Genomic DNA, 15663 nt, shown 5'->3' with positions numbered 1-15663 from the left:
CCTCAGAAATGAGGCTGAGGAAAAAACAAAAAGAAAGAAAGAAATGATGCTGGCTCCTTGTGCTGCCAGCCGAATCGCAGCTGGATTGGTCTGTACCTACTAACCCTAATCTCAAGGAACTTATCTAAGCACAGAGAAATGGAATGATCTGCGTACTTGTGTGCGGGGGGGCAAATGACCTGCCCTTGGGTCTCGTGCCCACATCTGTCTACTGTGAGAAGGGTGCCCTGAGAAGATCTGCGTGTGGGCCTTCGTGGCTTCGTTCTTATGAGTTGTCGAGAGATTTGCTCTCGGAGATGACTTAATAATCACTCAGGGTCCCAGCAGTAAACTGAAGGGAGTTCCCTGGTGGCCAGGTGGTTGGCATTCCGGGCTTTCATTGCCATGGCCTGGGTTCAATCCCTGGTTGGGGAGCTGAGGTCCCACAAGCTGCACAGTGCAGCCCAAAAAAAAGGCTTTAACCTAAGAGTTGTTAATGCGCAGATTATGTACAGAAGGCAGTTAGGAGAACCACCGAGGAATAGTGAAGTCCCCAGGCACCAGCAACAGGGGGAACTGGCTACCGTCGCAGGCCTGAAGGGGAAAAGGGAGGAAGCAGGGGCTGGAGGCCTGGCACGGGGCCCCAGACACACATGGTGGCCATAGGGGTGTGTGGCCCTTAGCAGAGCCATGAGGAAGTGGGAAGTTGATGTGCTCCCCCACCCTCTCTTCCCACTCTCCAGTTCCCTGTTGGTGTGTCTCATTGGCTGATCCCAACTGGGAGCCAGAGAGCAGAGATGCCCAGGTGACAGTCTTTCAGGGTCAGCCTCCCAGAGTTCAGAGCCAGCTGGGCAGAGGATTGAGAATGGATCTAAGTGGGAATGAGCAGAACGATGAGGGTAATTTATGAGTGTCCCTGTTGACCTTCATTCCTGCGGAACCTTTTGTGATGGGTTGTTCTCATCATGAATGTTCCCATATGAAAGCCCCCAAGTGTATTCATAAGCCATAGCGGGCAGAATGGCCCCCGTGACTGCCGGTTTCCTGGGACCCTCTCTCTGCCTCCTTTCTACCTGCCACCAAAGGAGTTTGTTTCATTCACCCCAATATACAAAGCAGCACATACCTATAGAGTATGTACTGAGGTGGGCACTGCTGAGCACTAAATGAATTCATTTCTTCCAGTGTTTTCCTAGTGGGAGCAAGGACATTTAGAATTAGGAGGTTTTTAAATTGTGTGCAGCCCAGAGGAGTGACAAGGCTGACTGGGAGTCCTCCTAGCAGACCTAGGGCCAGGGCTGAAATCATGACCTGCCCTTATCACAGGGCTGTACCTAGGCAGATTGAGGGCAGTGCCGTGGGTCCCCTTTGCTCCCTCTAAATGACTCCTCTTTAAAGATAGGGCTCATTTAGGGTGGCCTAGCTCCTTGCTGCTCAAGTTGTGGCCCACGGGCCTGCAGCATGAGCACTGTTAACTTGTTAGGAAGGCAGAATCTCAGGCCCCAGCTCAGGCCCACTGACACAGAATCTACGTTTCAACAAGATCCCCAGTTGATGAGTACGCATGATAAAATTTGAGAAGCACTGCCCTTCACTGTATTAGATTGTGTATTCTCAGTTGTAACCTAATTGAAATTCCTTCACGATCCACCTGCTACCACTGTCCCCTTGCTGTTGAGTGTAGTGAGACCCTGCTTTTTACCAACTTCACTCCGGCCACCAGTTGGCCGGAGAACATGTGTGGTGGAGAGGTCTGGAAGATGACCCTCCACTGAGCATCACTGTTTTAACTTCGTATTTGAAGCCAAGGTGGAGGTCATGGTCTGGTAGGCAGTCGGCCCCCAGTCAGGACTTCATCTGGTCCTTCTCAGGCCCAAAGCCAGAGCTGGCAATGACAGGGAAGTGGTCCTTTTCTTCAGCCGTTTTGTTTAGAATACAGAGCTCTTCCCTTTAGGTCACTTGCCCGTGTCAGCTCATCTTGGAAGGCCATCCTCTTCACAGATCTGGGCTCTGTGCTTTCTGGTCTTGTAGATACACTGTTCAGAGTGCCTGTGTTGAATGTGAAACAGTCCCTGGAGTTAGCTTTGAGTCCACAGGGGTGTCTCCTAGAAGCCAGAGGCAGGCATGTACCCAGGCCCAGGTACAGATAGAACCAAGGACTCAGAACACCTCCAGTGGCCTCCATCTCCCCCCTCTCCTGCCCTCTGCATAACTGCTTCCTTTCTGCTCTCTCCCTGCACCACAGACCCCTCTGCTTTCCCTTCCCAGGCTACGCAGTAGAGCACACCACCTGCCACCCCTGTCAAGGGCCAGCTGCCCTTGGGGGGCATGGTGGGTAGCTCTAAAGATCAGAAGTACTCTGGTTCTGATTCTGGCAGGTGGAGTGTTAGGATGCAAGGAAGGGAAGAGGGGAGCAGTGGGAGATGCCGGCAGTGGATTCTACAGGGGACAGAGGCAGCTGTGAGGAAGGCCTAGCTCACCAGAACCCATGTGGTCCCCAGGATACCAGCAGAGGAAGCAAACTGGCTCTTTCTGATCCCCTATTAGCTGCCCAGCACCATGCTAATCACTTTACATGTTGTCTCCTTTCATCTTCATGCATAAAAAAATCCCTATGAGAGTACTATTAACTCCATTTTGCGGACGAAAAAACTGAGGCCCCAAAGAGTTCCATTACCTGACCAAGGCTACAGAACCAGAGGTGAAGAGGCTGGAATTCAGCCTATGGACCTTTCCACCCTACCACACTGTCCCTGCCACACCTGGGCCAGGGCCGCAGTCAGTATCACGGATTAAAACAAAGTGCCTGCGGAACCTGGCCAGCCTGGTGCCGTCACGGGGGCTATGGAAATGCCCCTGGTTCCGGGAAACAGGATTTTCAAACATGGCCCACTGGACACGCTCACTCAGATTCTGCTCCGCTCAAGTTAAATATGGCCAATGTTGGCTGACCAGCAGTGCCCCTTGATGGGAGAGGCAGGGCCAGGGGAGAGGCCAGGCAACCTGGTCGCCTGAGACAGGTCAGCGGGTGGTGAGTCAGGGGGCTATATACAGCCTGTGGCCGCCACCGCCAGCAGTGCCGCAAAAACTCAGCTGATGAAACCCCCTGTAAGCCCCTGCCGGGCTCTGAGAGGAGCACATCAGCCCTCCTCAGGGAGGGGCCCTCACTTGGCAGGTCCCTGGACCAGCATTGTGCACGGTCTGTTCCAGCGCTCATGGCGAGGCCTGGGGCCTGGGCTCATGGGCTATATTGAGGGCTGAGTCACCAGCCTGTGCCTGGGCAGGCTGACTGTGACGGGCTGGCCGGGGCCTGAGTCAGGCCCTGATTTATCCTGGAGAGTAACGGGCTCTGGTTTCTGGGGCAGGCAGGGTGAGAAGGGTGCCAGGAACCATCCTTGGCACTGGGCACCCTCTGCCGCCCATTCACTTACTCCCCTGGGGACACACACACACACACACACACACACACACACACACACACACACACCTCTCGGAGAGAAGAAATGAGAAGGGGGAGAAGGGAGTTCTTTGTCCACTTGCTGGCTTCCCTCTGAACTCCCCCCACCTTAAGCGAGGCCCTCAAGTTACTGGGGGACCTAAGGTAACGCCCACAAAACACGAGTGTGAGCCATTAGGGTTTGTGAAGGGCTGTCAGCTCCAGGCAAACCTGCTTTACCCCTTTCTCTTTTCCCCAGAGGCTCAGGGAGAGGAATCCATCCTTTCTTGGATCTATACCTCAGGTTGGGTGTCAGAAGTCTGCCTTTTTGTACACACACACACACACACACACACACACACACACACACACACTTCCCTTATGAAACCCAGCTACATGTCATGTGTCCCCAGGAGGTGGGCATCTCTGCACAGGAGAGCTCAGCCTCTCAAGTAGACGGATGGCACTGATGCCTGATGGTTGGTTTTGGCCATGGTATAAAGGTGGCATGGGGGAATGAGAGTTCTGGAGATAGGGAAGGGGGTGCCAGCAGGAGGGTGGAATTCCTAAGCACCTCATCACAGGCAGCCGAGAGAACATGAGCCGCAGGGCCCAAGCTATTTATATCTCGCCTGTCACTATCAGGGCCCCCAGAGCTCCCCCCTCCTAAGTCACGCACAGCAGGTCCCTTTTCTGTTTCTGGTCCCTTCTCTACTCCTCCCCCTCCCTCAGTAATGAGAAAGAAATCATTCATGGACCCCTCTCACCATAAGCACTGCCCCCCACAAAGCTCCTGAACTTCTTCCCAAGCTCTATAACAAGGACTGCCCTCATTCTTCCCCCAAAGATGCCCACTTTCCCTGTCCTTTTCACCGGGCCTGGTGGGGGAAGAGGAATAAGGTCAAATGATTCACCAGAAACTTGCCAAATTTTGGTCATCACACAACTTGAGTTGGGGCCCAAACTTATGGGTCCAGAGGGATGGGAAAGCTGAGGAAGTTTGGCCTAAAGGGGGTGCCAGGAGGCGTGGAATACATGTATCCTACAGAATTGCTGAATATATATTCCTTTTATATAAAGTATGTTCTACAGCTCTTTCACCTCATCCCAGGCCAGCTCCTCTGTTTGAGTGCCTCAGTTTCCCTGCTGTCAGCTGCCCTTGGCTTACCCTGAGCCCAGCCCAGTCCTGCCCAGGCATCCTGGCTGGCTCCTTGGGGCTCTCCCTGCCCACCAGCCCCCGTCACGTTTCCCCTGGACTACTCTGGGCAGGACTCTCTCTGTCTCTGTCTGGCTAACCTGCCTTTGACTGGAAGGATCTGCCCTGTGACCCAAATGGGCACATCGCCCAGGGGGCTCCCTGGTACTACAGGGCAGAGGCTCTCTCTCCCCTCTCATCACCTTGGTTGAATCAGACTTTGGGGGGGTGGGGAGCACAGTGTGACTCACTGGGCAGTCTTTTCCTGAGCTCAGCTTCATTCTTTCATTCTGAGAGGATGAGGACAAAAGGGCTGGTGACAGGGACACTGAGTCAGGGGTAGACACAGTCCTTCCCCTGGGACCCTGGGTTTGGACTTCAAATGAGACTTTTCTACATGTAAAGTGGGGCACCCTCACCCCAAGCCTTCTCCCTAACTGGCGTGGGCAGTGTCGTTACTTCCTCTCAGTCCGTCTGCGCACAAGCACACACACTTCCCTTCCCTGTCCGCAGGTGGACAATACCCTGGGCTAGGAGCCAGGACTCCCAGGCCCTGTGAACAGCCCTGCCACCAAACAACCCAGAAGATTCTTTCAACACCAGATCAGTGTGTTTTGCCCTAACCACTGGCCTCAGTTTCCCCTTGTGTCTCTTTAGTCCTAGGGGGCGGGGGTATATTTCATCTCTGACCGGCGAAGCTTAGTTCTGGGGTGTTGGGAGCCCTCACTCCCCCCATTTTCCAGCTCCGCTAGTCATCTCTCCAGCGCGGCGGCTCCGGGGCCCGGGCCTCCGCGGGGTAGTAGACTCGGGCCGGGGGCGAGGGCGCCCCTCCCGCCGGCAGGCCGCGTGGGGGAGGGGAGGGAGGGAGGCGGGGCCGGCGGGCTCGGCTCGGCCCCCACCCGCGGGCCGAGCGGCATTCCTGGGAGGCCGGCGCTCTGACGTGGAGCCGGGGGCCGCAGGCGCGGCGGGGGGAACGCGGCCCGGGGGCTTCTTAAACCCCCCGCCCCAGCCCGGCCCGCACTTCCAGGGCACCGCTCCGCCCCCGGAGGGAGAAAGACAGAGAGAGAGAGAGAGCGCGGCGGAGGAGCCGAGGAGGCCCGCCGAGTCCCGCCAGACAGGGGCGCGAGAGAAGTTGAGAGCCGCGCAGCGCAGAGCCGCGAGTCCCGCGATCGCGCCCCGACAGCGCCTCGAGCCCGAGCCCAGCCAAGCCGGAGCCCAGCCGGCAGCGCAGCCCCCGCCCCAGCCCGCGCCAGCATGATGAACAACAGCGGCTACTCCGAGGCCCCCGGCCTCGGCCTGGGCGACGAGGCGGACGACATGCCGTCCACGGAGAAGGACCTGGCGGAGGACGCGCCGTGGAAGAAGATCCAGCAGAACACTTTCACGCGCTGGTGCAACGAGCACCTCAAGTGCGTGGGCAAGCGCCTGACCGACCTGCAGCGCGACCTCAGCGACGGGCTGCGCCTCATCGCGCTGCTCGAGGTGCTCAGCCAGAAACGCATGTACCGCAAGTTCCACCCGCGCCCCAACTTCCGCCAGATGAAGCTGGAGAACGTGTCCGTGGCCCTCGAGTTCCTCGAGCGCGAGCACATCAAGCTCGTGTCCATCGGTCAGTGCGGGCGGGGAGGGGGAAGTGCCCCGAGGAGGGGCTGGCCCACGGGGACAGAGGACTCAGGTGCTGGGTGGGCGCGCGGGGAGCCGAGAGAGGGCCGAGAGAGCCCCGGCGCCGGGAGAGGACCCTGTCCCCGCTCTCCCGCCCGCCGATGCACGCCCCCTCGGGTCCTGCCTTCGCACCCCTCTCTGGTCGGCCGGCATCCCGAGGCGGCCCCGGGGGAGTCCAGACCCGACAGTTTCTGAGCCCTCCAGCTTCAGCCTCCCTCGCACACTCTCACCAACCCGCCTCTCCCCTTCGTCCCCTTTCCTGCCACCCGTACCCCCAGCCCAGGCTTGAGAGGACTGGGCCAATGCCCATTACTGATTCCCGGGGGCACCTCCCCCCAAACAAAGCAAATGGCTTCCCAGCCTCCCAGCACCTCCACCGGGGAGGAGCGGCTGAAGGCGGGTCCCAATCGCTGCCCGATCCCAGGGAGCAGGGGGAGAGCTAGTGGCCGGGCGGGCGCGGGGCCCGGGTCCCCCGCGGGCATATGTTCTCGGCGTCTGGGTTCAGGCCCAGGGGCCAGGGCCGGCAGGGCCCAGCCTCGGAAACCTAAAAAGGCTCTGAGCGAGATCCGAGAGCCTTAACCCCTGCCTGTCCTCTACCAGCTTCAGCCGGCCGGGGAGGGGGCTCCCTCCGTCCACGCCCGGCCCCCGCCCACCCCCTAAGCCCCGATTGGCTGCAGCTCAAACGGCCTGGGCTGAGGGGAGGGAGGGAAGGCCTGAAAAAGGGAGGAAGTCATTGAGTGTAACCAGATTTGGAAGGTGTGTCAGCGCTGGGTGGGGTGGGGAGGCACCCCAGGCTTGGGAGCTGGGGAACCCGGGATGGGCTCTGAGAGGGTAGGAGCTGGCCCTCCCCTCACCGCCCTGCCGTCATCCCTGCAGGCCGGGGGCCTGGGGCAGAGCCCTACCCCTGTGGCGAGCTCCTAAGAGCCCTGATGGGATTTGCAGGAAAGGGCCCCTCGGCGGGGTGCACCCCAGGGCCGCAGGAGGGGAGTTTCACAGGGCGTCCGGTGCCCCCCAGGCTGCCCCAGAGACTTCTTCAGATGATGGAAGGTCTGTCCACCTCCACTCTCCCTCGGGGCATCTCTAGGCCTCCGGAATTAGCAGCTGAGCTCAGTCCGGGGCCCTTTGCCCCGGCCAGTCCCCTCTCTAGGCCTTACCCCCTCCTGCCCCAATACTGACCCCCACCCCACCCGCTCTGGCCTGGAAATAGCCCTGCCGCTGTGACACAGCAGATGTCTCTGAGCTTTCCAGAAGGACAAGCCTGAGGACAGGGCGTGGGGAGGGGCCCCAGTGTGTGTAGTGGGAGTGAGGGCTGCTTGAGAGCGCGTGGGGTTGCCGGGGGCCAGGGTCAGAGAGGAGTCAGCCCTGGGCCTGTCAGCCCCCGGCAGCTGGGATTTCACCGACTGGACTGACGGTCCCAGGTGGGGTCTCGAGGGGAGAGCTTGGGGCCTCAACAAGGCTTCGTAGGAAATGGCTCAGCCTTCCCCTCCCCTCCCCGCTGCAGGGTGCTCGGCCCCTCTCCAGGCCTCGTCCTTCCTGAGAGCACACCTCTCCCCTCCCCCATGGTGGTGCCTGGCTCCGGCCCCTTTGGCTCAACTGTGTGTGGAGAGGCCGTCTCAGAACAGAGGGGGAAGAAGCAAAAGCTGGTTTAGGGGCGGGAGGGAACCCTCCTTTCCCGTTCCTGCAGGGAATTGTTCCCCATTTGGGCCAAGTGGCTCGCTCCCGCCGCCGGATGAGATAAGCTGTCAGCAATTCAGCTGCTGGGGCCTGAGGCTGAGGCTGGATGGGAGGGGGCACAGGCGGCAGGGGCTGCCCAACCTGGAGAAGTTGTAACGGGTGGTTCCCCGCCAGGCGGGCATCGTGCTTCCTCTGGTTTCCTCTGACCCGCTGAGTGGTAGGAAGGGGTTGGGGCAGGGGCCGTCTCTGGGCATCGTCTCAGGACTGAATCTGGGCGCCTGGGAGGAGGTCAGAACAGCTCCCCACGCCCTTTTCTAGGAGTGGGGCGGGAGCTGGGGGTTGAGCCGTCCGCCTGAAGGAGGTAGGGGTACTCAGCCGGGGTGGAAGGAGCTGTGTGCCCTCCTTACCCCGCCAGCCCCTCAGCCCCTCCGAACAAAGAGGCCTATGCGGCAGCTCTGTCCCGCAGCTGTTCCCCAGTTGCTATTCCTTCTCCTGGAGCCAACCACCGAGGGAGGGGCTGGAGGGGGCAGCAGCTGTCCCGGCACCTCCCTCGCTGGGCCCTCTCTTCTCCCCCTCCACTTGAGGCCTGGGGTGGCCTCAGGGACTGGCTCTGGGGCTCCTCCCACCCCTTTGGTGGCATCCCCATTGGGGTGGGAAGGAGGGAACCCGGCCTGAGCAGAGCTCCCCTCCTCTGCCTGGCCTCTGAGGGGGAGGAGGGAGAAGAAGGTCACTGCTCCTAGAGTGGGACTCTGGGCCCACCCCTCTCCTGCTGACCGGGACCACTTGCTGTCTGGCCCAGGGCCAGTTGCTGGGGAGAAACCTTTCCCTGCGGCAGATGGGATTGACGCCCCCGCTCCCCGTACCCCCGCCCCCCGCCCCAGCAGCCTCAAGGCCTCCCTCCCAGGGATCTGGCTGCAGTTTGCAAGTAGCACTCTGGGCATGCGAGCACCAGCTTTGGAGGCTGTCAGGGTTGTGAGAGGCTGTGAGGCCCTGGGTGTCAAGACTGCGAAAGTGTTGTGGGCCTGTGTGTGTTTGAGAGAGACCGCACCAAAGCACCAGGAGGCTGGGAGTGAGCGTGTCATGGAATCTGCAAGCTGCCAAACCATTGTGCTGCAGTGGAGCCAGGGGTAGAGGGGGCGGGCCTGGGGAGCTGCTGGGGAAGGAAGGATGAATCAGTGAAAGGGTGGTGGAGCCAAGGGGGCCAGAGCCCGAGGCCAGAGGGACAGAGAGACTGAGACTCCCCTCCTGGGAGCAGGTTGAGGGGGGATACTGGGGTTCCCCAGGCCTTACCCTCCAAAGGCCATCCCCCAAGATCTGGTGGGGGGCAGGAAAAGATACGTAAGGGGGCACCTTCAGCACCACCCTTTCCCATCTCTTGGGCAACACCAGTAAACAAGGCTGATTCTCCCACCCCCTCCCAACCTCCTAAAAGCAGTGCTCCGGGAAGCTGATTGATTTCAGGCCTGCATTGTCCTTTACAAGTAAGCTGGTTTCCAATGATCTATACTCCAGGCCACTCCTGGCTCCTGGATATTTCTCTCTGGCTGTTAAAAGGGAACTAGGCCCCCCAAATCTTGGGGTACCAGTTCTGGTCCATAGTATTCCTCAAAGGAGGGGATGGGTCGAGAGCCTCGGCTGCCCCCATGTGGACTTGAGTCCACATGGGTAACATTCCCCCCGGCTCTTGTGAAATCTTACTGGTCCCTATCATTTGAAAACACGATTTTCAAGCCTTAACAGAATGTGCACTGTACCCACCCCCTCCTCCAAGAACTTTGTTCCTAAAACCTTTTATAGCGTTCAGAGTAGAATTTGGCTGGAACCAGGTTGGTCCCATTCCTCTCCAACTTCAGTTTTTAAAATATTCATTCATTCAACCAGTATTTATTGAGATTCTACTAAGTTCTAGGCTCCGAGTAGACATGAGATACAGTATCTAGAGGGAAAGAAGGCAGACAAAAGAAGTATATACTGTATGATTCTATTCATAGAAAACTCTAGAAAATGCAAACTAATCTATAGCGACCAAGAGCAGGTCAGTCGTTGCCTGGGAAGGAGAGACCAGGAGGGGCAGGAATGATGGATCACAAAGGAAAGGAAACTTTGAGGAGGGGTGGATATGTTTATTATTTTGATTTGTGGTGATGGCTTTGTGGGTATATACGTGTCAAAACTTATCCAGTTGTACTTTCTAATAAGTAGTTTATTGTACATCAAGCGTACCTCATTAAAACTGTTTAAAAAAAGAAAAAGAAAGGAAACGAAACAAAACAGTGTCTGCCCCCGAGAGCCTTACAATCTTGCATAAACTGCATGGATGCCTATAGCCTGCTAGGAGGCTCGCACAAGTGCCGTGCAAGAGGTGAAACTACACGCTGAAGGAACACATTGGGAGGCAGCCTCATTCTGAAGGGAGAGGAGGGGTCCATCAAGGGCCGGGCCTCACAGGATGGAAAATTTGGTAGTCAGAGAAGGAGTAGGTCCTAACCCAGCGCTCAAGCAGCAGCCTCAGGACCTGGGCGGGGGAGGGGAGGGCACCGTGCTAGAAGTGGAGACCTCCCGAGCCCAGATCGCCTCTCCGCTCTGCAGACAGCAAGGCTATCGTAGATGGGAACCTGAAGCTGATCCTGGGCCTAATCTGGACACTGATCCTGCATTACTCCATCTCCATGCCCATGTGGGAGGATGAGGATGATGAGGATGCCCGAAAGCAGACACCCAAGCAGCGTCTACTCGGCTGGATCCAGAACAAGGTGCCCCAGCTGCCCATCACCAACTTCAACCGTGACTGGCAGGATGGCAAAGCTCTGGGCGCCCTGGTGGACAACTGTGCCCCTGGTAAGTGGGCCGGCGGCACACCATGGATCCTTGAGCCCGGAAGGGGGGCTGGGATGAGCTGGTGATGCCGAGGCTTGTGTTTGTCAGAACACATGTCCCAGGGTTGGGGGATCGGGACCCCCTGCCCCAGCTGAGAATCACTGCTGGAGTTAGACCCTTCCTGATGAGTTGCCAGATCCTGCAGTGGCAGGAAAAGGGTTTACAGGCCAGGACACTGGGGTTCAGAAAAGGCCAGTGACTTGTCCAAGATCACACAGCTTATCTGTGTCAGAACTGAACCAGAGCCCAGGGCCTCAACTCCCTGCTTCCTACTTTGCCACATGGGTGTCATTTCTGCTCAGCCAGCAGAAAGCAAATGTGGTGGGACTCTGGCTTTCCAAAGAAGGCCAGGACTTAGACCCAGAGAAGGCTGTTCTTTGTGAGCCCCTGGGACAGCATTGAGAAGGGGTTGAAGCCCAGGATGATGTGGGCTGAGGCTGATGTGACACTGCCCAGTGGCAGGTGACCCAGCCCTGCCCTCTGTCGATGTAGGCCCTGGCCTGCTCAGGTGGGGGCAGCTGAGGGCCCATGAGAAGACTGAGGCATCACAGGCGAGAGCCGTACCCCTCGTGCGGCTTCCTTTCTGACCCTCATCTCCTGAGAAGATAGGTCTTCTCCACCCCTATCGGTCAGCTCTGCCTCTGGGGAGCCATGTCCCCTTGGGCGAATCCTCCCTCAGCCTGGGGTCAGCTGGGGAGCAGGGAGTGGGAGGCGGGGGCACTGGCCGCCTGGGAAGCATTCCCAGCTGCTGAGCCATTGCCCACGGCTGGTGCGGCTGCCAGCAGTGAGCTCAGCTGTTCTGGCCAGTCATGGATTCCAGCCTTTGAGCGGGCCCCCTCCCCGCCAGTGAGCAGCACCCTCCTCCTCCAGCTCTGGCTTGGACCAAGCATACCCTAACCCCTGCACCCCTTCCCAGGAGCGACCTGCGGCCGCCTCAGCATTCCTCCCATTAGAAGGGCTGGGTTCTGGGTGGCTGGAGAGAAGAACTCATCCTCTCCAAACAGGCCCTTCAGTGCCTCCATTTCCCCAAGGGGGAAGTCAGGGAGGAGAGAGAGTCTTATGCTCTGAGGCTGTTGTGGGAAGTGCCTGGAGACTTAGGACTTCAGGGCAGCTGTGAGGAGGCCTTCAAGGCGATGGGTCAGAAGCATGTGTGGGACGGGGACTGCCCACCCGGAGGCAGCTGGGATGAGGCAGGAGAGGTCTGCGAGGGATGCCCTCCCAGGGGTTTGGTGTTCAGGGTCGGTGCTGGGGCCTGGTAGGCAGGAGGCCGGCTGGCAGGGCTGGTGCCAGGCTGCGTCAGCCGGGGCAGAAAGCCCTCATTGTTGGTGCTTGGAAGGGCTGCCGTGCCTCTAAACAGCGATGGGCATCCCAGCTGATGGGCTATAACATCGGGGGTCAGCAGGAACCTGGCTGATCAGGGGCCTAGGACTGCATGGGAGGGAGTGTGAACCCACAGCCCATGAGGGTGTTGGATGAGCAAATGCTCTGTATGCTGGCTGACTGCTTCCCCTAGTCATCGCCTCCCTCCGCCATCTCTCCAGGCCTCTGCCCTGACTGGGAGGCCTGGGACCCTAACCAGCCTGTGGAGAACGCCCGGGAGGCCATGCAGCAGGCGGATGACTGGCTCGGGGTGCCCCAGGTACACTGGCAGACGGGGTGGTGGGAGAGTAAAGGGGCCAGAGGGCCAAGGGTGGAGTTGGGTCTATAAGGGTACCTGGTCAGGATGTGGGTGAGAACCGGGGTTCCTGGCTAAGGAGGGCATCCTCTAACATCCTTCCTCCTCATGGCAGGTGATTGCTCCCGAGGAGATTGTGGACCCCAACGTGGATGAGCATTCTGTCATGACCTACCTGTCCCAGTTCCCCAAGGCCAAACTCAAACCTGGTGCCCCTGTTCGCTCCAAGCAGCTGAACCCCAAGAAGGCCATTGCCTACGGACCTGGTATGTACTGAGCCCTAACAGCCCTCCCCGGGCAGCTGGGCACAGGCTAGGATGGATCTCCCTAAACTCTCTGGCTCTGCCTTCCGCCCCTCAGGCATTGAGCCCCAGGGCAACACCGTGCTGCAGCCCGCGCACTTCACCGTGCAGACAGTGGATGCTGGCGTGGGCGAGGTGCTGGTCTACATTGAGGACCCCGAGGGCCACACCGAGGAGGTATGGAGAGGCCATTGGGGGTTGGACAGGGACCGCAGGCCAACAACTGGAGTGGCCTGGAGATGGCTGCCAGAGCTACCCTCTATGCTGGAGATGGGGGACGCCTCACCATGGGGGCTGCAGGAACTGTGGGCTCAGGAGGGGCTCTAACTGCCAATCTTTTCCCTTCCCAATAGGCAAAGGTGGTTCCCAACAACGACAAGGACCGCACCTACGCTGTCTCCTACGTGCCCAAGGTCGCCGGCTTGCACAAGGTATCTCCCTATAGGCCCCCCCCGCCCCCGTCTTCCCCATTCCATTCACATCCTTGGCTCTGCTGAATGGACCCCTGTCTCAGCTCGCACCCCGCCCCACCCCCGTGCACCGGCCACCCGCCTCCCACCCTCCTTGGCTCTGCTCTGCTCCTCCACCCCCTCTCAGAGCTGCTCTCCTCTAAAAGCTTACCTTTGGCCTCTGACCCCCAGGTGACCGTGCTCTTTGCTGGCCAGAACATCGAACGCAGCCCCTTCGAGGTGAACGTGGGCATGGCCCTGGGGGATGCCAACAAGGTATCAGCCCGTGGTCCTGGCCTGGAGCCCGTGGGCAACGTGGCCAACAAACCCACCTACTTTGACATCTACACCGCGGGTGAGGATGGCCCCCTTACACCTGACACCCCCTGACTGGGCGTGGGGCGTACGCATGGGGGCCTGGGGCAGAGTCCCAGCCAGAGGGCAGTGGTCTCAGGGTGAGGGAGCCCCAAGCAGAATGAGGGCTGATGGCCATTGTCGCAACAGGGGCCGGCACTGGTGATGTTGCCGTGGTGATCGTGGACCCGCAGGGCCGGCGAGACACAGTGGAGGTGGCCCTGGAGGACAAGGGCGACAGCACGTTCCGCTGCACGTACAGGCCTGTGATGGAGGGACCCCACACGGTGCACGTGGCCTTCGCCGGTGCCCCCATCACCCGCAGCCCTTTCCCTGTCCACGTGGCAGAAGGTAAAGGCCCTCCACGCATCCGCATGATCCCCTCCCCGACGCCAGGACACAGAGAGCGTTGCCACCGAATTCCGCGTCTGAGGATTTACGGGAAATGATGCACTACCTCCAGGGGCGGGTGGGGAGCCATCTGAAGGCTTAAAATGGGCAGAAGAGCAAGCCAAGGGGTGGGGCTCTCGAGAGCTCGTCTGTCCATCCCCTGCCCCCAAGGAGGCTCAGGAGGCCGCAGTGAAGGATACCAGACAGGGACCACTGTGGAAGGGTTGAGGGGGAAGCGACAGGGCCACGTGGGTGGGGGGGCATTTACGTGAGCACCTGTACGCCAGGCCCTCAAGCAGTGACCCCCCACTTGGTTCTCTCTTTGCCATTCAGAGCCCCTGCTGCCGCTCGCCCCCTCCGTGCCCATCGTCCACCAGGCCAGGAGAGTGGCGCCACGTTAGTACACTCCAGTGGAGGCGGGGCCGGGCATGGTCATAGCTGACTGGCCTCACCTGTGCTGTGTGGCATGGCCCAAGCGGTGTGGAATCGCCCCCCCTTCTGTGGCATTCTGTGACAGGCCCCAAGTTCTGCGCCTTTGCCTATGTTCTGTGGCAGATCTAGTTTCTTTGCCACTTGCCTGATGATTTCCGTGATATGAGACCTCCGTTCCGTGCCATTGCCTGTGTTCCGTGGCAGGCTCCGGGTTCCGTGCCGTTGCCTGTTCTGTGGCAGTACCCGGATTCTCTGCCATTGTCTGTGTTCCGTGGCAGGCCTGGATTATATGTCGTTGCTTGTTTGGTGGCAGCCCGTGGGTTCCATGCCATTTTATGGGTTCTGTGGCAGGCTGAGATGACTGTTCTTCGGCCTGTGTTCAGTAGCAAAGTCTGGGTTCATTGCCACTAGCAGTGTTCTGTGGCAGGCTGACTTTCATGCATTGCCTGGGATCTGTGGCAGGCTTCCGGTTATATGCATATCTCTTGTTCCATGGTGTTGCTGAGTGTTTTGTGGCATGACTTAGTTCCTAAAGCTGCTATGGTGGCTCTGAGAAGGCTCAGATGGCTCTAGGTGGGTGGCCTTGGGGTAGGTGAAAGGTCCTTCCCTGTCTCTCTTTGCTCCAGTCTCTGCTCAGGCTCTGCCCTGCCTGTGTCCCAAGCGACACTGACTCCAAGGAGCCTGGTGGGGAGGGTTTCTTGTGAGCAGCCTGATGAGGGGGGCTGGGGGCACCGTGGCCAGCTCCCTGCCCAGCATGGTCTCGGCAGCCATGGTTGTGTCGGGGGCACCAGGGAGCACGGGGGAGGGTTGCATGAGGCCATGGCCTGTGCCTGGGGGGCGTCAGGAGGACTGTGCACAGCGAGGTGGGGGATGAGAGGTGAGGGCTGAGGCTCTGTCTAGGGCCCCTCGGCGCCCCCAGCCTCACCTCTCTTCTCTCTCCCAGCCTGTAACCCCAACGCCTGCCGCGCCTCTGGGCGGGGCCTGCAGCCCAAGGGCGTGCGTGTCAAAGAGGTGGCTGACTTCAAGGTGTTCACCAAGGGTGCTGGCAGCGGGGAGCTCAAGGTCACAGTCAAGGGACCAAGTGAGTGCCAGGGGGCCGTGGTGGGAGTCGGGGCACAGGGGGGAAATACAGCCAGTGGTTCTGAGCCCCTGAGGGCAGTGATGGTCAGCACCACGCCCCCCCGGGGGGCTCCAAAGAGACACTGACTGGAGGCTCCCTGGGACCTTAGGCACATTGT

The 15663-nt window shown here is 59.4% G+C and overlaps 1 protein-coding gene across 4 annotated transcripts in view; it reads left to right on the top strand.

The window, feature by feature from the left end:
* Positions 1-5626: 5626 nt before the first annotated feature.
* Positions 5627-15663, top strand: part of FLNC (filamin C) — a 28045-nt gene continuing 18008 nt past the window's right edge. The window contains exons 1-10 of one of the 4 annotated variants that reach the window (XM_049715005.1): positions 5697-6219; positions 10536-10784; positions 12365-12462; positions 12614-12764; positions 12859-12977; positions 13154-13231; positions 13442-13604; positions 13754-13954; positions 14327-14389; positions 15369-15506. In XM_049715005.1, the coding sequence (XP_049570962.1) occupies positions 5865-6219; positions 10536-10784; positions 12365-12462; positions 12614-12764; positions 12859-12977; positions 13154-13231; positions 13442-13604; positions 13754-13954; positions 14327-14389; positions 15369-15506 (1615 nt within the window). In that variant the 5' untranslated portion in view covers positions 5697-5864. Of the gene's footprint in view, positions 6220-10535; positions 10785-12364; positions 12463-12613; positions 12765-12858; positions 12978-13153; positions 13232-13441; positions 13605-13753; positions 13955-14326; positions 14390-15368; positions 15507-15663 lie in introns of all 4 variants that reach the window. The other 3 variants (XM_049715006.1, XM_004272217.4, XM_033432520.2) reach the window with 3 other exon arrangements.

The sequence above is a fragment of the Orcinus orca genome, chromosome 9, assembly GCF_937001465.1.
Source record: "Orcinus orca chromosome 9, mOrcOrc1.1, whole genome shotgun sequence".
In the NCBI taxonomy this organism is placed as follows: domain Eukaryota; kingdom Metazoa; phylum Chordata; class Mammalia; order Artiodactyla; family Delphinidae; genus Orcinus; species Orcinus orca.
The sequence above is the reverse complement of the archived record's forward strand: the minus strand, read 5'-3'. Positions and strand labels throughout refer to the sequence as shown.